The sequence below is a fragment of the Acanthochromis polyacanthus genome, chromosome 15 (assembly GCF_021347895.1).
Source record: "Acanthochromis polyacanthus isolate Apoly-LR-REF ecotype Palm Island chromosome 15, KAUST_Apoly_ChrSc, whole genome shotgun sequence".
Lineage (NCBI taxonomy): Eukaryota > Metazoa > Chordata > Actinopteri > Pomacentridae > Acanthochromis > Acanthochromis polyacanthus.
Window position 1 is genome coordinate 28,056,164 of NC_067127.1, and position 21,292 is coordinate 28,077,455.

The 21,292-nt window shown below is 39.8% G+C and overlaps 1 protein-coding gene across 1 annotated transcript; it reads left to right on the forward strand.

The window, feature by feature from the left end:
- The first annotated feature begins 1,359 nt into the window (after window positions 1–1,359).
- On the forward strand, window positions 1,360–15,503 carry ciao2b (cytosolic iron-sulfur assembly component 2B). The gene is made up of 5 exons (XM_022221848.2): window positions 1,360–1,623; window positions 2,848–2,927; window positions 3,290–3,415; window positions 13,004–13,049; window positions 13,191–15,503. Exons 1-5 carry the CDS (start codon window positions 1,497–1,499, stop codon window positions 13,289–13,291), a joined length of 480 nt encoding a protein of 159 aa, XP_022077540.1. The 5' UTR covers window positions 1,360–1,496; the 3' UTR covers window positions 13,292–15,503.
- Window positions 15,504–21,292: the final 5,789 nt, after the last annotated feature.

Below are 21,292 nucleotides of genomic sequence, written 5' to 3' on the forward strand. Positions count from 1 at the left end.
CTTCTAACTAATTCTGGTCTTTATCGGCACATTTCTGGGTGGATTTAAGAGACTTTTAATGATATTGCAGTTCATTTAAGGACATCTGCAGGATAAACAGAGTCACAAGCTGATAGGTAAAAAGAGAAATTTAAAAGCACATACAGGTGCTGTAAAATTAAGCTTGTATTACTATAATGAAAAAAGGCAAAGAATCTGACAAAAGAGATGTAAAAGGGTATAAGTAAAGCTCACCCAGCGAAAAAATCATGGCTCATATCGGAAGCTTGAGCTACAAAACTGATAGAAAATTAGATATTTTCTAGAAAGACAGCAATGTTTTGTTTGCAGCAAAGGAGCCTGAATAAACTACAATGTTTAATATATTCTCCGTAGGTTATTTCTCCACTGGCTGTAGCATAAGACTCTGTGGTCTCTGTGGGATTAATTATACAATAAATCTTCACCAATCTGAACCAGTCAGTGTAAAATACATGACTTTATTAATTATTGGTCAGCTGTCAGCGTGCAGATTTGTCATTCAACCAGTGAAAAATAAATAAAATGTCATTGTGTTAAACCCCAACAACTCATTTCCACAATGTAATTTATAGATTTTCTATGGTGTGTAAAATTACACATAATAACCACTAAAATCACTGAAACAAAAATTATTAATTTATTTACTAACTGTAAAAAACAGTTTAAAAATCAAGGACCTGTTTATAAATGCTAATTTGTCAGAAAATTCTAATTATATCACAGACATGTATTGTTATGTGAAAGAAAATTACATATATTAAGAATTTAAAAATTATTTAACTGTTATTTCACATTTTTAATTTTGTAAAATACAGACAATAACAAGTTAAGTAAAACCACAAAGAAGGTATTGAATGACACGTAGATTTTTTAAGGCCAAAATTGTACATAATGTTCATTCAAAAAATTCTGTATTTATGTAAATAGTAACTTGTTCTTTTTTAACACAAGAAATATCCACAAAATTACAGCTTTTTATTATATTTAGATAACCCATTGTTTTTTTTAAAAAAAAAATTCTGGCAGTCTTGCTGGCAGATTTTTTACCATTTGTTTTTGATTTATTTAAATTCGTACGGCATTTTTACAGAGCTGTACATAACCTTGCAAATCCTGTTTTTGTATTTTTTCTGTTGAGATTGTGTTTGAACTGACAAAACTATGATTACCTTAAACTGCTAACTTTATCACAGTATAATCTGGACCAAAACTCTGCATAATTTCCATCTAATAAAAACAGGCAGGTAATTTGGTGTGTAAATGTAAAAGCAATGATTCTCACAGCAATTTCTGTGCAGATACATAAATATCCTAACTTTTTTTAAAAAAGCGCTTTTGGACTTTCTCGCTTGCCGTCGGTCGTTCCCGGAAGTGCTTTTATAACTTGCTTACGGCTCTGCAGTTTGTGTTTGACAGCATCCTGGGTTCAAGCCGAGATTTTTTCCTGCACGACGTGGACCGAAATCTTCATTAAAATGTCTGGAGGGGCCCGTTTGGAAAATGCCAACCCGGTGATCTTCCAACGGTCCGGGGAGAGGCTGCTCACCGCCTCGGAGGAGGACGAAGATGTTCACGATCCCATCGACGACAGAGAAATATTCGATATCCTGTTTCCTAGTTTCTTCTCATTCAGACTGTTTTACACCTCAGAGTTACGTGTGTGTTAATTTTGCTGATATATTTACTTTTCTTTAGTATCAGAGTTAGTTGGTATCTAAGCTAGCTAACGTTAACAGCTAATGCAGGTAATGCTAAAGCTAATGAGATGAAGTGACTCGGTTCTCCCATTAGTTGGTGCACAGATATGTCCATGTCTCTTGGCACACAATTCATCCAGTCTCCAAGAACCACACTCTGTAAAAAGACCCCTACTTGAACCCTCTTCCCACTCTCTACTTGGCAATCTATTCCTTTGTTAGCTGTGATGTGATGTAGCTACTGGTGGGAGGATTATTACGGTTTCCACCCTAAAACAGCCTTGAGTTAGCAGTTTCATTGCAATTAGTTCTTACCTTGTAAAAGGAAATAGGAATACACTGTGAAGCAAAGCCAAATCTCTTTTACATTTTTGGTGTCTGTATGTGTGAAAGCTTCCCAGCTTGACTGTCCCTCATTCATCTCTCTCCCTTAAAGGTCAAGCACAGCCCATGCATCTATTGCAGGATAAATGGTATTGGTATCAGTGTTATGCTACTTATACATGGTATCAATTTGAAAAAATAAATCCAAACAATATATACAAATCAGTACAAATGAATTTTGATAAAGCATTTCTATCTTGAAGGTGAATCATTTCAACCCAGATGTTCACCTTTTGGAGGTTTTGGACCCATTTTTTTGGGTCATTTTCCACCTTTATTCTTCCTTTATTCTGTTACCCAGTTGTAATTAAATACTGATATGTAAATAAAGAGTCATTCCACCTCAAATTATCATCCACAATTTCTGCATAGCCACCTCTGATTTGCCTGAAATCTTTATAGAATGAAATATCGATGTTTATAAAGCTTCTTGTGACATTTTAGTTTACTATATCGAATACTTTGAGAGGTAAATTTGTTTAGAAAACTGCCCAAAATAGCATGTTTTTTTTAACATAATGAAATTTGAGTCTGTTTGAATGAGAATATTTCGTTCGGGGGGCGTCATCGAAAGTTCCAACTTTTTTGACATCAGCGTCACGATGATTTAACTAAAATTTTGCAAAAAGCACTGTAGTATCCTCCCATATTAAGAATGACATGTAAACTACATTAGGCTGCGACAAATAGTGGTACACATGCATTTTTTTTCTTATGCTGTCTTAATTTCTTTAACTAAGACTACATCTGATTAGATCCATCAATGACCCAGAGCATCCTCTGTCTCTGGAGGAGCTCAATGTCGTGGAACAAATACGAGTCCAGGTATGTAATTTTTTTTAAGGTTTGAAAAAGTGTGGATGAGAGTAAAGTATAAACAGGGTAGTGGACTCACAGATAACCTGGTCTAGTGAAGGAGTGTTAGAACACAGTTGAACCAGACCATTGATCTGAATTTCCTTTATTTTTACTGAATTTATCGAAGAAGTTATTTTTCTCTTTTAAAGAAAAAAGATTAATATTCCCATCCCAGACCTTTTCTCTAAACTAAGTACTTGATCTCATCGTCCTGTATGAAGGCTATTGTCATAAAACATTTCAAAAACATCTTTAAAAAGATTTCAGTGATTTTGATTATATTCAGCATGTTTTTTATTAAGTCCCTCCCTGTGTTGTCTTTTCTGCAGGTCGATGATGCAGGAAACACTGTAGGTGTTGAGTTCACTCCCACCATCCCTCACTGCAGCATGGCGACACTCATCGGTCTGTCAATCAAAGTCAAGCTGCTGCGCTCACTGCCGGACCGATTCAAAGTATGTTTGTGTTTTTTTCGTTTTTTTTTTTTTTTTACTAGAGATGCACATTTCGGCTACATTAATGCCTCAAAAACACAACACTAAAACACTAAACACTACTGCTACGTTTTAGGGATAGATTGATTATCTGTCAGGCTGATTAATGTAGGCGATATTTGGCATTTCCCCAATTATCAGTATTTTTTTAAACAATATTTTATTGAATTTTAAATAACAAAACAAACTAGGGAACTAGTCAGCACAAGATCCACCCAATCAAGTATACAGAGTGCAAAAAAGAAAGACAAAGACAACAATCGGGAGAACTTGGAAAGTTTCTTTGTACAATTGAGTAACTGAGGGAGGCTTCTCCTTTATCCACTGTAAAAGGACACAGCGTCTTTCTAGAAACAAACGTTTTTGCAGTAAGGTCATCTGTGTGGTGGTCAGAGGTAACTGTCTCATAGGGATATTCAGAAGGAATAGACCTGGGTCTGTCTGTATTGTTTTGAATAGTATTGAACTAAGTTCTGTTGCAACATTTATCCAGAATCTAGATATTAAAGGACACAACCAAAAGCAATGATAGTAAGTTCCCACCTCTTTTTTAGACTTGGTGCACGTGGCAGAGACCTGGGGGTCAATCTTGTTCAAAAGGTAAGGGTAAACTGAAGTCTGTGTAATATTTAGGGTCCGAGGTGGGCATATGCAGCACATCAATACACACGAAAAAGTCAATCACAGACACCCTAAACCCAACAGGAAGTGCGCCATCATGCATTAACTGTAAAAAATCTGTGATGAACTCCTTCTAGGAGGTAAGTCTTAGAGACCTGAAATTTTGCCAGTACATACATGAGGCCTTCCTGAGCAAAAGTTATTAAAATCTTCCTCCATAGTCAAAGGGTGTGGTCGTGGCAGCCTGTAGAAATTTGATCCTTCGCCATGAAACAGGAAATGCTGTGTAATTCTCCTGACCATGCTCCAATCTGAATGAAACTTTACATGTATGATCAGAGACCTGCCCTGATGACATCCATATAGCAACATTCATTCACTGTCACAGCACCACCTTGTGGTCTCAAGAATTTGACATTTTTTAGACTTTCATGTACTATTCTTAGCCTGTTGCTCAGATTCACCTCAGATGTGGTGACATAAGCCTGAACACATTGATGATGAATCCCAGAAAAAATGGTGACATGTCATAAAAAGGCGTGTCTGTGGCGGGACGGCAAAGCTTGACGTTTCACCGTGAAAATTGAAGTGTTCATATCTCAGCTGCAAAAGGTTTTATCTGCCCCAAACCTCATGTGCTGGACACCAAGACGCGTCTGAGGACATCCACACTCAAAAATTTAGAAAAAGTCATAGCGCCACCTGTTGGTAACAAGAAGTTTAGAAATTACATTTGCAAACACCATTGCTCCAAACTTTTTCATATCATTCTGAAAATTGGTCAGCTGATTCTTCACCCCATGACAATAACACAGTGTGAAGATTTTGACATTTCATAAAATGCTGTTGCCGTGGCAACATGTTGTTTTTGTGACAAAGTACTTTTTGACAGGCTTTGGATGCTCAACAGCTCACTAAAATTTACACACACATCACTGTCGACTCAAGGAATAAGACTATATGCATCTCTGCAGGGCATGTGCTATAGCGCCCCCTGCAGTATGTTTAATAAACAGCCCCTGCAGCACGTTTCACCAACATCCACAAGATTTGGGAGGCACATAGAGCACATCAGAACACACAAAAAAGCCTCTTGGAGCCATCCCCTAAACCCAACAGGAAGTCCGCTGTTTTGAATTGCGTGCATAAATTTTCTCTATTTTTTTCATTTTTGAGAGCGAACTCCTCCTCGGATTTAACTCCGAGAGACCTCAAATTTTGCCAGGATATACAACACAATCTCCTGATCAGAAGTTATTAAAAGATTCTTCCAGAGTCAAAAGGTGTGGACATGGCGACCTCCACAATTTTGATGGTTCGCCATGAAATATCAAGTGCTATCTAACTATCCCCTGCATGCTCCAATCTACCTCAGACCTCACGTTTAATCAAAGTCCTGCCCTGATCATATCAATATGGCAAAATACATTCACAGCATGTAGCGCCCCCTGCAGCATTTTAAAAAATAGCCTCTACAGAGACTTTCACCTATGACTATGAAATTTGGCATGCATATGTAGCACGTTGGTACAAACAAAAACGTCTCTTGGAGCCATTGTCTAAACCCAACAGGAAGTCCGCCATTTTGAATTAAATGTCAGGTTTTTGGTGTTTTTGGTCATTTTCAACAATTCATTTGTCACAGGCAATAACTCCAAAACACCTGAATTTGGGAAAATATGCAAGACACGCCTTCCGGTTGCATATTTGCAAAAATTGTTCACAAAACTCCAAGGGCATGGTCATGGCAGCCAACTGAACTTTGTTATGCCATGAAGCAGGACGTCTTGTGTAAATCCCCTGTACATGCTGCAATCTTCCTCAACCTTTACATGTTTGATCAGAGTCCAGTCCTGATGAGTTTCATAGACCAATATACAGTCACAGAGATAGCGCCACCTGGTGGATGGACAGAAAGTTCTGCATAAATAGCCTGTACATGCTCCAATCTGCCTAAAATTTGACCTGAGTGCTCAGAATCCAGCCCTCGTTACATCCATGGGCCTAAATACACTCTGTCGCAGCATTGCCTGGTGGACATGCTTGGGGTCACTGACCAACAAGGATGCGAGGACCCGTTCGACGCTGCTTGCAGCTTTATTTATTATTATTTTTAGGTTTTTCTTTTTTTTTCTCCTGGCTTTTAAATTGCATTTTTGGTGGCCTTATCATACTCCAAAACGCGTCAAATTTGCCATGTCCATTACGACTGGTGAAAAATTTGATATTTTATTTGATATTTTACCCGTTCAACGCTGCTTGCAGCTTTAATCTATACTGGTTTTCTCTCAGTCTGTTACACAAAAATAATTTCTTTGCAGATTCAAAAGCATCACACCATCTGCTCTAATCTAGGTCAATCCTGAGATCCTTTTCCCACAGTTCTTTAGCTCTGATGTCTGTGACACTGTCACAAGAAAACAATTTTCCATAAAAAAGAGGAATAAACCTTTTGTAAGTGCAGACAAGCTAAAGTCTAAAAGAAAGCTTTCAATTGAATTTTTATTTGGTCGGTCGAGTGGGAGTGAGCATAAGGACTTCACAAAATACCTGGCCTGAAGAAAACCAAAACAATGGGAGTGTGGGATCCCGTATTTAATTTGAAGTTGTGAGAATGACATGACATTTCCATAGTCAAATAAGTCGGCCACAAATCTCAGTCCCTTTGAATACCAATCATTAAAGATGCTCGCCCCCATACCTGGGGAGAAGGCTTTGTTTTGAATTAATGGCTGTAATGCTAAAGAAAAGCCTTGTTGGCCAGCATGTTTGGTAATATCTCGCCAAATTTTGAAAGTAGTTTTAAGAATGAGATTGTTTTCAACTTCTCCTGGGATCTCATTTAAGTTTATTGGTCGCAGACTCAGAGGGGAGCAAGGGGCACAACACCAGGCGTCCACATTGGGTTCTTTTGGGTTAAGAAAATGTTTAAGCCAGCTATATACTATTGTGGCATGGCAAGCCCAGTTATAGTACAAAAAATTGGGGAACGCTTGACCTCCCCTGTCTACAGGCAGTTGTAGAGTCTTCATTTTTAGTCGTGGTCTCTTTCCATACCACAGAAACCTAGAAGTAGATCTTTGAATCTCTGAGATAGATGATTTATTGATCCTGAGTGGTAACATTTGTATTGGATATAAAATTCTAGGAAGAACATTCATTTTAATTAAGCTGATCGTACCCATCCATGACAAAGGGAGATCAAACCACCTATTCAGATCCTTCTTAATTGTTTTTAAAGTTTTAATAAAATTTAAATGATATAGATCTTTAATTATGGCAGATACTCTAATCCCCAGGTAAATAAAACCAGAAGGTAGTGTCTACAGATACGTACCCGTAGCCTGTGAGCTACGGATACGGCACTTTCCATTTGCCAGACAGATATGGACCCGTACGCGAGTCTCGCGAGTCAAGAAACTGCTAACCACTGCAAACTGTTGAAAGGTAAGCAAAGGTTAGGGTTAGTGTTAGGGTCAGGTTTAGGGTCCGTACCTGTAGTACTGATGCTACGGGTCCGTACCTCCAGCGTCTACCAGGAGTCACGTGACCAGATCTCGCGTATCTGATTGGCAAATGGAAAGTACGGGTCCATACCTCTAGCAACTACCAAACCAGAAAGTGACCACTTGAAGGGAAAATCAACCAGGGTCTCCAAAGTTGCCAAGAGGCAGAGCCTCTGATTTCTCGAGATTAATTTTATATCCTGAAATCTCACCGAATTGATTAATTACAGATATTAAATTAGGTATGGACTTCTCTGGGTGTGTAATAAATTAAAGGATGTCATCAGCGTAGACAGAAATTCTATGCTCAGTGTTTCGTAGGGTGATGCCAGACAAACTGTGATAGCACCTGATGGTCTCTGCAAATGTCTCTAATGCCAGGGCAAACCAGAGCAAATAATATCGGGGACAGGGGACAACCCTGACGAGTACCTCTAGACAAAGGAAAGATAATGGACACTAAACCATTTACCCGAATCCTTGCGGACGGAGATCTGTATAAAAGGTGAATCCAATTTATAAAATCTGTATCCAGCCCAAATCTATTCAACGTGTCAAATAGATACTCCCACTCCACGCGGTCAAATGCTTTATCAGCATCTAATGATAGGACTAGGGCTGTTGTCTTTGAGCTTTGGGAAAAATGTATAATATTAAGTAACCTGCGTACATTGGAATGAGAGTATCTATTCTTTATAAGGCCAGTCTGATCTAGATTGATCAAAGCAGGTAACACCAACTCCAGTCTTCTAGCAAGTAACTTTGATAGTATTTTGAAATCAGTTCCGAGTAAACTAATTGGTCTGTAAGGCGCACAATTATCTATGGCCTTATCTTTTTTCAAAATTAGAGAAATGTGGGCCAGATTTAAAGTTGGTGGGGGATATCCCCTCCCAGCCGACTCAACAAACATGTTAGTCAGAGGTCCTACAACCAATCTGGCCATCTTTTTTATAAAATTCAGGACCAAACCCATCAGGGCCTGGAGCCTTCCCACTTGGCAGAGATTTAATGGTTTCCATGACCTCTTGTGCCGTAATTGGTCTACACAGGTTGCGGCTATTTTCCTCAGACAAAGAGGGAAGATTAACTCCATCAAAAAAACATTTCCTTTTCGTTGATGTGTTTTGACACTCCACTGTGTACAGTTTTTGATAAAACTCTTTCATTATATTACAAATACTTTTGGATTTAACATGTTGGGCACCTGTACTGTCTTTGAGAGATGATATTGTGGTAGGACCAGTCTGGCCTCTAGCCAGCTGGGCGAGTAGCCTGCCAGGTTTGTTACCAGATGTGAATAATCGATGCTTGGCAAAAAATATTGCAGATTCCGCTTTTTGAGTCAGCAAATGGTCCAGCGCCGATCGAGCGGCTGCCAGTTTTTTAAAAAACTGTTGTGGAAAGAGAGGTTTTAAACTCTCTATCCAGACTTTGGATTTGTTGTTCAAGATCTAACTGTTTTGATAAGGCAATTTTTCTCCTTGCCGCTGTATAAGAAATTATTGACCCCCTCATAAAAGCTTTTCCAGCTTCCTACAAAGTGAAAACTGAAGTATCAGGTGGATCATTTTTGGAGATGTAAAGTTTCTATTCTGCTTCTGTAGTGAACTGGGCCAGCTGTCCACTACTTAAGGTCAATCACTAAACTATTCACTTCAAAAATATTAACACTTATTAATCATTGCTAGGTTCTTGTTGTGTAATAATCTAAGTCTCACCAGAAAAAATGAAAAAGGAGTCCAGGAGTCAGTCTTCAGATGCCAAGAAAAAAATGTTTATTTCTGTACATGACAGGTAAAACACTGAGAAGATACCTCCGGAGATATGTTCTGATCTTCTGCCAGAAATGCTGAATCATTTATACTATTTGGCTGGGGAAGTTGACACCCCCAGTCCATCCTACTTTTATCCCTTGCCAACTTTCACTTTTACACCATTACCTCATAGTCTCAAGGTCTAATAGAGGCTGATATTTCTCTAACTTTCCAAAAAAAAATATGAGACTGGGTCAGCATGTCCCCAGGGGGAGGGATCCCCCCCCCCGGCTTCGTTCCTTTTACCGTTCATTCTGCACATAGGCCGAGTCACCTGGCATTACAAGGTCTAACTACAGATTATTACACACACATTGGAGCTACACAGTCAACACATAATCAACACATCTCTGAACATCTGGCCGCCGCTGAGTACAAGGTCACACACTGTTCACACATTGTACTACACAGTCAGCACATCTCTGTTAGATTACAGAAAATACTGGGGGGTTTTCACAGCCGGTTCATGGCCAGGTCATCAGATTAGACACACACAGGCATAGATTTTTCACAGCAATAGATATATTTTTACACAACACTTCCAAGTATGACATAAAGGATGGGTTGCTAAGTAGTAACGGATTCATGCACCACAGTCTAGCCTGAGGGTCATAGAAAGGAGGCATGAGTTCAACTGTTACAGATGAGTGATCAGAGAGGGTACATGTGTTGATAGAACAAGTTTTGATCTGATCAGGAGTTAGTCTTGAAACAAAGATATAATCAATTCTTGAGAAAGAATGATGAGGGTGAGAGAAGAATGTAAAATCTTTCTCTTGTGGATTAATGACTCTCCATGCATCTAGCAAACCAAGATCTGTACACAGTTCCATTGTAGCATGAGAAATTTTGGAAAGAGGAAAATTTTTAGCTGGTTTGTTGTAAATTGAGATGACTCAGTTTGGGGAATGAAATAAGATGGGATAAGATGACCATAAATGCACAAATTATAATGGACTAGAAAAGGAGTTGTGCTGACATAAATGAACCTATCTTCAACAGCAGAAGATCAACCAGAACTATTGTCACTCCTGGAAACCAATGCAAATGTATAAATAACTAGATGAGCCCTCAGTAGAGGGCAGAACCACGCCCTCTGCTGGCGAAAACCCTGTCCTCCCGATACAACTGATGCAATATGTATCAATTTTGATCATGTACGTATCTCCCTCCCTACTTGATCTGCTGACCTGTAACTCCACAACTACGCAGGGGACCTTAGACTGATCTTCAGCGCCAAGTTTGATCATCCTGACTTCAGCGGTTGCAGAGTTATCGGACCGGACATAGTCACATACATACATACATAGTTACCCAGCCAGATACCGCACCGAATGCAATAACCCCGCTGACGTTCGTCAGGCGTGGTTAATAAAATGTGACATTGAGAGACCCCAAAAAGAACAAAATATAACATTGCACTAAGGCAGAAATAGGGCCATGATCTGCTAAAAGATGTTATTGTCCCCGGAGAAAATAGCAATCCCACCCCCGCTCCCACTAAACAAGCAATATTAACATACTTCTAACAACATCAATCTATAAGTGCTCTCAGGATAATGAACATAACAAGCATAAGAGGCTGCATGTTGCATCAATTGTACTATGATATTTCCCCCTTTTATCCCACCTGAGGAGGATTCAGCCAGAGGGTCAAATTGTCTTCAGCTTAGAACAGTTTTTGAGATGAGAATAGAGCCTTACCAAATTTTCAGTCAGTTGTAGTCACATACTCCCATGGATCGAATAATGCAAAGGAAAACGTCTTTACTTCACAAACTTGATCGGATCCTCCTCGAGCAGCCTCTTCAGTGTGCCGAGAAAGTCCTCTGCAGCACTTGGTGTTACAAACTTGTGATCCATCTCGTTATGGTGCACAACCAGGACAGCTGGGTAACACATGTTGAAGCGGATCCCCTTGTTGATCAAAGCCTGGCATACCCTGTTGAAAACCAGACGCCTCTCTCGGACCGCCGTAGAAAAATCCTGTTGAATGTGGATTCGTTGTCCTTCGTATTCCAGAGTGGATTTCTTTCGTAATGCTGTCATTATCCTCAGTTTGTCCCTTGAGTTGTGGAGTTTAATAATCATCGGGTGAGGACGCGCACTTTGCGGACCCAGGCCACGGTGGGCATGGTCGATTTTAATGCGGGATTTATTCTCGATGGTCGCTTCCAAGCCAAGCACAGTGGGTAACCACGTTTCAAAAAACTGCAGGGGTCGACTTCCCTCCGTGCCCTCCTTCAGGTTGAGAACACGGATTTTGTCGCGTCTGCTCCGGTTTTCCATATCGTCCAAGCCAGCCTCCATCTCTTTGATTTTCTTCTCAGCTTAGGTAACTTTTTCCTGCAGAGCGGATAGCATCTCCTCCACACCCGACACATGCTGCTCTGCCTCCGAAATACGGTTGGACTGGCTCTCTAGGGTCGCTGAAAATCTGTCCAAGGTCTCAGAAGGTTTATAAAACTTATCCTCCATCATGTCACAGAAGTTCTGAGTAACCTCTGTATCAGGGCTGAAGTGTCCATTACTGGTGAAGACTCGTTGCTTTCCACTGGAGAGTTAGCTGCTAAACTTGAGGGTATGCTAGGAGAGGCTGCTAGCATAGTTTTCCTTGTCTGAATTTTAGTTTGTGTCAACATTTTTACATCAAAGAAAGTGTTTGTCAGACAGCTACCACAACTTACGACACCAGGCTTGCGCAATGTGTTGCCGAGGGCACATAAAACTAAAGAGAATGAACTTAGAATAATGTGGGAGCGGGAGCCCGACAAAAACACGTCCTTCAGTCAGCCGTCGTCACGTGACCCCCTCATTATCAGTATTTTTATTGACCGATTTTTGATTAATTAAATGTGCTACTTCAGGTCCTCTCTGTTGTCACTCTGTGGTCTCAGAAATGTCCCTCAAGCAGAAACTTTAAAACTAAACAAGAAGCACAAGCTGTTCCCACAAACCAGTGGCTAAGGCTATGCTAACAGCAAGTGACTAAATTAGAAGGTAACCTTTGATTAACCTGAAACAGAGTGTGGAAAACAATCATGAATAAAGTTTTAAGATCTGGACCTTAGTGGACAATAAAAATGATAGAGTAACGAAATATTAAGAAAATAGAGAAGAACAGCAGAAGACAATCTCAATTTATTTATACAGGTGTATAAATAAACTGAGATTGAGAGAGACCCCATGTCTCTCTTTCTCAAAAGAGACCTGTCCTCAAATAACATAACAAAACAACACTGAGTCATTAACAAACAACTCTTTGGGACTTGTACCAGACAATATAGCAATATAATCCTAAAAGTCCAGGATCGTATTTTAGTCTGGACAGGCTGAAATGGAGACTTTTAGAAATAGCAGTGCAGTTTTGTTTACTTTTTTGGACCGTATCGGTCACTACGTGTCCTTTCCTGATTGTTCACCCCATTGTCACGTGACCCTTTTTTCTAGAAGAAAACATCCTTAAACAACAATTGGATTTTACAACCTTAACATCCTCTTCTTTTTTTGAATGTTAAATTAATATGAACAGCATTAGCATAATGTAGAATTTTCTGTGGGACAATTCTGGACTAAACACTGTTTGTTTTTCTTGTTCCACTCAGATCGATGTTCATATCACTCCTGGAACTCACGCCTCAGAGGAAGCAGGTAAAAACACCATCCCACATTCCAGATTTCAATCATATCACTTTACTACGCTGATTGTTAAATATGAAGACTTTGTTTTAAAAATGAGATGAGTGTATGTCATGTAGAAGTTTATCTTGTGTTTTTATGTTGTTTGTGCAGTGAACAAACAGCTGGCGGACAAAGAGCGAGTGGCAGCAGCTCTGGAGAACTCATCTTTGCTGGAGGTGGTGAACCAGTGTTTGTCCACGAGAACCATCTGACCTCAGCTCTGCCGTCTCCTGCTTTCCGCTGCTGATTTCTGCTGCAGAACTCTCAACAATGAGACATGCTTGACTCTTTCTTTGACAGCTGAGATGAAGCTTCGTGTCCAGCCATGAATAGATGCAACTGGTAGACAGTGATGTAGCAAAGAAACAGATAGGAGAGTCCAGATATTTCCAGTGTTTTCTGAAGAAATTTACAGGAAAACCCAGTGTGTACCTAAAGAGAATAATGCAAACTCTATGTGGAGTCTTTAGGCAGAAAAATGTCGACAATTCAGAGAAATTGTTCTTCTGTTTATACACTTCAGAGATGTGAGAAAATGAGAAAACTGCCTCGGTTAGTACCTATTTAATTAATATGATGAAATTTGCATTGTTACATATGAAGTAAATTTTTAAGAGAAAAATATTTAGAGATTCTGCCACAAGAATTGCAACTTGTACAGTCGTTGACAAAAGTATTGGCACCCCTGGAATTTTTCCAGAAAATACACCATTTCTCCCAGAAACTGTAGCAATTACAAATTTTTTTGGTATACATGTGTTTATTTCCTTGATGTGCATTGGAAAAACACAAAAAAGCAGGAGAGAAAAAGCCAAAATTGACATCATTTTACACAAAACTCAAAAAATGGGCTGTCGGTAAATCAGATTATTTCAAACTCACTTGTGGCAATTAACAGGTGCTGGTAATATAGAAATTACACCTGAAGCTAGTTAGAATGTATAAAAGTTGACTCAGTGTTTGGATTGTGTGCCTATGTGTGTCATACCAAGCACAGAGAAGAGAAAGAAGAGCCCAGAATTGTCTGAGGACTTACAAAGCAAAATTGTGGAAAAATATGAACAATCTCAAGGTTACAAACCCATCTCTAAAGATCTTGAAGTTCCTTTGTCCACTGTGTGTAATATAATCAAGAAGATAATAACCCATGGAACTTTGACTAATCTCCTTGGATGGGGACAGAAGAGAAAAAAATGATGAAAGAATGCAACACAGGATAATTCCAATGGTAGATAAACATCCTCAATCAACTTCAACACAAATTCAGGCTGTCCTGCAGACTCAGAGTGCTAAAGTGTCAGCTCAGACCATATGTTGTTATCTGAATGAGAAGAAGCGCTATGGCAGGAGACGGAAGAGAACCCCACTGCTGACAAAGTGACAAAAAAATAGCCAGATTGGAGTTTGCAAAAATGTACCTGAGTACAAAGAATAAAAAAATATACAGAATATATCTAGAATTAAAAATATATATAAGAATAAAAAATATACACAATATATTTCCTTTGCGCCACGCAAATCGTGTCCTTTTCCACAGTGTTAGCTGATCTCTTCCAACCCCACAGTGTTTGGAATAGCATCCCCATCTTCCAAGCATCAATCCCTCTGGGAGAATGTTTTGTTGACAGGTGAGACTAAAGTAGAGCGTTTTGGAAAAGCACGTCCTGCTGTTCACAGAAAACAGAATGAGGCCTACAAAGAAACGAACACAGTACCTACAGTCAAACATGGTGGAGGTTTAAAAATCTTTTGAGGTTTTGCAGCCTCTGGCACTGGGTGCCTTGATTGTGTGCACGGAATCATGAAATCTGGAGACGATCAAAATATTGTGGGCCCTCGTGTCAGAAAGCGAGTTCTGCGTCTTGGGTGTTCCAGCAGAACAATGACCCGAAACATAATTCAAATAGCACCAAAAATGGTTGGAGGCAAAGCGCTGGAGAGTTCTGAGGTGGACAGGAATGAGTCTGGATCTAAATCCCACTGAACACCTATGGAGCGATCTCAAGAAGGCACCCCTCAAATGTGACAGACCTGGAGCAGTTTGCAAAAGAATAGTGGTCCAAAATTCCATTTGAGAGGTGTAAGAAGATTGCTGATGGTTATAGGAAGCAATTGGTTCCAGTTATTTCTTCAAAGGGGTGTGCAACCAAATATTGAGTTGAGGTTGTCAACAATTTTGTCCAGCCCATTTTTTGAATTTTGTGTAAAATGTCAATTTTGGCTTTTTTCTTCAGATTTTTTTTGTGTGTGTGTTTTTAAATGCACGTCAAGGAATTAACACATGTATACCAAAAACATTTGTAAGTGCAACAACTTCTGGGAGAAATGGTGTATTTTCTTGAAAAATTCCATTGGTGCCAACACTTTCGTCCATGACTCTGTGATATTAATGCTGAAGTTTTAATAAAAATGTACAGATAATGACAGTGACAAGATTTTTTTTTTTTTTGGAATACTAAAATAAAACCTAAAAAGACAGGAAAATCTGAGCAGTTTGGACAGTGACTAACTAAAACCATCTGTTCACCTGTCTGCTAGAAGCAGACATAAATTGAAAATCTGATGCATTATTGGAATAATTTATTCTTACCCTGCATTAGTGCACCTGTAAATTCCAATGCAATGAATCCAGCATCCGTAAAACTTGTAATATTCAGGTTTTGTTGATACTCCGCGTTGTTTTTTTAAAAAAATATAGTGCTAATGATTTTGTAGAGTTTGTTTTTCCTCATTCTATATTCTAAAAACTGTCATTTCCATGGGGGTCATTCCACCTCAGTTCACCATTTAAAAAAAAAAAAAGTTCATGCCTGACCGTCATATTTGTCAGATTTATGTCCGTGCCTATGTCTGTTAGTAAAGTGTACGTAAAAGCGTATTTCTAGTACTTTGAGTTGGAAAACCAGGATTTTTCCTTTAGCCCAGTGACAATACTATAGAACTCTTTCAGTTGGGACCACTTTCTGAGAGTTTTCACCGTCATACCTGCTCAATTATTGTCCTGATATCCAGAAATGCAAAAAGATGGAATTTCACTAATTTTCTGTCATAAAATACGAAAGCTCCCATTGGTGCCATATCACAGGAACAACAATCTAAGGATGAAAAATCAAAGTTTTATGGTTGGTGCAATATTGAAGTAGACAGACTACTCGACATTTTTTTTTTGACCAGATTTGCCCCATTATGTTATTCTATCAAAGCAGGGTGGAACCATGATGTACCTGATGTACACATCAATGAGCCTGCAAAATTACTTGAGAAAAAGAACTTCAGCGAAATTATTTCTCAAGTTATTATGGCACTTCAAACACTGATCCACAGATTGGCGCAAAGAAAACAGCACAAAAACCAAACCTTTAAGAATTTTAAACTAAAAAACTAGTGTCACCTATGACCCTAGCTTTTACGCATGATCAATTCAATCAATGTTCATCACTTTAATAAAAAAAAAATCTGTCAAATTGAAGATGTTAAGGGAATGACCCATTTGCTTCCACCACTTGAGCCACAAATGCAAAACAAACCAATAACACACTTTATAATGTATTATCAAGGCTGTCCGATGCTTCATTTCTGTGCTGCACACTTTATTATGGAAAAAAATAAATGGCTTAATGCACAGATATATATTGCAAATGAAGCCTGGCTGTCCTGGAGTATTTATTTAGCTAAAAGTTATTATATCCACGATATTCCAGCAGGAGGAGCCCTTGTTCTGTTCATCCAAATGCAACTTGGCGGTTCTGTCCATCAGTTGTGAGGAGGTCAGCTGGCAGAACAAATTGCAGCTCTGATATGTCCAACATACTTGTTCACCCACTCACCAAAAAGCTTCCTTTAAGGCTAATGCAGAAAAACAAACAGTGCTGCTGTAATACTGCAATTCTAAACTGTAGTAAGTTGAATCAAAAGTTGAGTTTAAACTATTAAAGCGCTATTTTGTTGACCACTTTGACATCAAACTATACATTATTTTAGTAAAAAAAAAAAAGGGGGGGGGGGAGGTCATGCATTTTTAAAGTTAAGTACAAATAATTGAATCATGATGCATGTTTGTGTAGTTTTTCCAAAAGTTTACAGAAACGTTTTTGCTGACAATGTTATCTCTGACTGGAATTAAGGGTCTCCTCCAAATGCACTGGCGTAAATATAGAAATACATCAAATATAGAAATACATTCAACTAAGGTAGTTGCTGTTCCTCAAGCTTGACTAAAACAGTTTTTTTTCTCTCTCTCTCTGTTGTTCCACATCTGGAAACATTGCATCACTGCTAAAACCCCGGATAAGAGATCCCACAGACACAGCTGCATTAGCAGAGGCCAGAGCTGTAGACAGACAGAGTTGAGTCAACCTAAGCGACACAAAAGGGCAGCTCGGGACAGGAACATGTCACAATGTGAGATAACAGGAAATAGACACATACAGGTTCTCTTTATTTAAAAAAAAATGTTTAGCCTTTATTTATACAGGAAGTCTCATTGAGACACTGAGTCTCATTTTTAAGAGAGACTTGTCTTTAAATAACAATTTATGTGTTCTTCACCTATAATAGTAATGTAGGTAGATGTTAAATAAGACTGCCTGTTGTGTTGTTTTTGGGGACCACGTTGTTGTGTAGCACCATGTCTCTTCATTGCTTGTTAGCCTTTTTATTGCTTCTTGCTTTCATATGTTGTGCTTTATCCTGTCTGTCTTCTTACTTTCTGCAACTCTGTGCAGGTTTTTCTGGTCTGGAGTTGTGCAGGTTATACATGCAGCAACTGAATCCACTGGTTCTTCTATGTCTTTACCTTCACCCCAACTGATCGAGGCAGAAGTCTGCCCTCCCTGAGACTGGTTCTGCTGGAGGAATCCTTCCATTAAAAGGGACTTCTACTGTCTATTCTTGCTCATAGGGAGTCTTTGGATTCATTGAGTTTTGCACGTGTATTTTTGTAGAGTCTTAACTTTGACATTTAACTTACTCAACTTACTCATTCACATATTAAATAATATTTTACCATTGTCTCCTTGATCCTTATTTAAACTTGTTGGATAAATTTGTAATGACTGTCCCTTTTCTCGACTAAAAAGCATCCATCCATCCATTCTCTATACACCGCTTTATCCTCATTAGGGTCGCGGGGGGTGCTGGAGCCTATCCCAGCTGACTCGAGTGAAGGCAGGGGACACCCTGGACAGGTCACCAGTCTGTCGCAGGGCTACATATACAGACAGGCATTCACACCTACGGGCAATTTAGAGTCATCAATTAACCTCAGCATATTTTTGGACTGTGGGAGGAAGCCGGAGTGCCCGGAAAAAAACCATGCATGCACAGGGAGAACATGCAAACTCCATGCAGAAAGATCCCGGGCTCAGGCTGGGACTCAAACCAGGTATCTTCTTGCTGCAAGGCGAAAGTGCTAACCACTATTCCACTGTGCAGTCCCAACTAGTCCCTGACTGTGCCGAGGACAGGCGGTGCAAGGGCACCAACTGTCCAAGGCACTGCGGTGCCCAGAACCCGATTGAAACCCTTGGGTTTCTTATTATCTTTAGGGTCCGAGCACCGACAGTGCAAGGGCACCGCCTGTCCACCAAAACAATGGCATTTTTCAGGGCCTGAACATGCTTGAAAAGTCATGAAAATTTGCACACATAAATTGGCAAAAAATTTCATATTTTTTAGAGCTTGTGGAGGTTTGTGGCAAAATGGCTCCATAGCGCCCCCTACACTTTCCTACGGGCAGCATGTTTCACTTACAGCTACCAAATTTGGAACACGTATGCAGCACATCAGGCTGAACAAAAAAGTCAGTGGTGGCAATTTTCTAAACCCAACAGGAAGTGAGCTATTTTGCGTTGAATTCCAGATTTTGAAAATTTTTCATTTTTTTCTAGAGCGAACTCCTCCTCGGGGGAAACTCTAATTCACCTCAATTTCGACCAGTACATACAGGAGGCCTTAATGAGCAAAAGTTATTAAAATCTTTTTCCAAAGACAAATGGCGTGTCCGTGGCGACCTCTGGAATTTGATCGTTCGACATGAAATTTCAAGTGCAGTGTAAATGCCCTGAACATGCTCCAATCTGCCTGAAAATTTACATGTATGATCAGAGTCCTTTCCTGATGACATCTATATGATGAAATATTTTCACAGTCAGAGCGCCATCTGCTGGCAGCAGAAAATGTCATTTTTTACACTTTGATGTATTATTCTTTGTCTCTTGTTGAGATTCACCTCAACTGTCGTGACATAGACCTAAACATGTTGATGATGATTCACAGTGAAAATGGTGACGTGTCATCAAAAGGCATGTCTGTGGCAGCGCGGCGAATTTCGATGTCTCACCAAGATTACTAAAATGCTTATATCTCAGCAAATCCTCATTCTGTCTGCCCCAAACTTCATGTGCTGGACACCAGGCAAAGTCTGAAGACATCCACACTGAAAAATGTAAGAAAATTTGCAGCGCCACCTATTGGTAACACAAAGTTTAGACATTACATTTGCACATACCATTGCTCCAAACTTTGTTATATCATTCTGGAAATTGGTCAGCTCAGTCGACATCCCCTGACAATGCCACAGTGTGAAGATTTTGACATTTGGTAAAATGCTGTTGCCGTGGCAAAGTGTTGTTGTGAAACCAAAGTAGTTTTTGACAGGCTTAGAAAGCTCAACAGCTCACCAAAATTACCACACACATCACAGTCATCTCAAGGAATAACACTGTGTGCCTCTCTGCAGGGCATGTGCTATAGCGCCCCCTGCAGTATGTTTAATAAACAGCCCTGGCAGCACTTTTCACCTACATCCACCAAATTTGGGAGGCATATAGAGCACACCAGGACACACAAAAGAGCCTCTTGGAGCCATTCCCTAAACCCAACAGGAAGTCCGCCATACTGAAATAAGTGGAAATTTTTTCTCTATTTTTTTAATTTTTGAGAGCGAACTTCTCCGAGGAGTTAACTCCCAGAGACCTCAAATTTTTCCAGGATATACAACACGATCTCCTGATCAAAAGTTATTAAAAGATTCTTCCAGAGTCAAAAGGTGTGGACATGGCGACCTCCACAATTTTGATGGTTCGCCATGAAACAAGTGCTACCTAACTATCCGCTGCACGCTCCAATCTACCTCAGACCTCACATGATTAAACACAGTCCTGTCCTGGGGCCTGTTTCATGAAGCAGTTTCATTGAAAACTCTGAGTTTCTTAACGCTGAAATGAGGGAAACTCTGAGTTTTCCGTTTCACGAAGCGAGGTAACTTAACCCTGAGACAGAGGGGTAACTCAAAGCCTGTTTCACAAAGAGGGGTAACTTCAACTCTAGGTCAGTTACCGCAGTAACAGACTCTATGACTTGAACCTGGTCGCCAGCAGGTTTATCTGAGAAAACTTCGAGTTTCTCTCCGTCTCCGCCCACTTTCAGCCACACACGCAGTTTCATTTCCTCAGTCATTCAGTCAGTAAGCGGGCGAGTTTTGGCGCAGAACAGCTTTTATTAACGATCCAGTGGATAAAGGAGCAGCATTACTGCACAGATAATTAAATATTCATCGGTAGATTGTTATCAGACCGAACATAAATGTTCTCGCATTTCCGGACAGTTATCTGTTTGAGCGGTACCGTTTCGTAATCATTTCAAGTCCATAATCTACATAAACAACCTAATCCGTCCTTACATTTACAGTACCAGCCGTAGTCATGCTCTCATGGCTGCATAGATGCACACACATCCCCATCACAGCTCCCTCACATCATGAATAGGCAGTCCATTCACAGCATAAATGTGCAGGTAGGCTACAGGTAGACTGACTACTATTTCTAAATGTTAAAGATTGCATCATAGTTCAACATCTGTCATTCTCTGCACTGTCCAGATCATATGTGATGCTGCATACATCATTTCTAATGTGGAGGCCACGTGACCTGGGTCTGTTCATGACTCCAGGATTTATGGAGAGTCTAACCTGAGCAACAGACTGCAGCATGGTCAGCAGCCTAAAGATTTTCAAAATAGAATTCTCTTGTCTCCCTCCTTTAATATACTCTGATGTATCCACTATACATTACAGGAGAGTTTGATGGCCTTCTGCTGGGTGACAGGGGTTACCATGCCAACCCAGGCTAATGACCTCATACCCTGACCGTGAACCAGGCCCCCAACAGAACTTCAACCGGACTCACTGCAGGACCAGAGCCCGGGTGGAGATG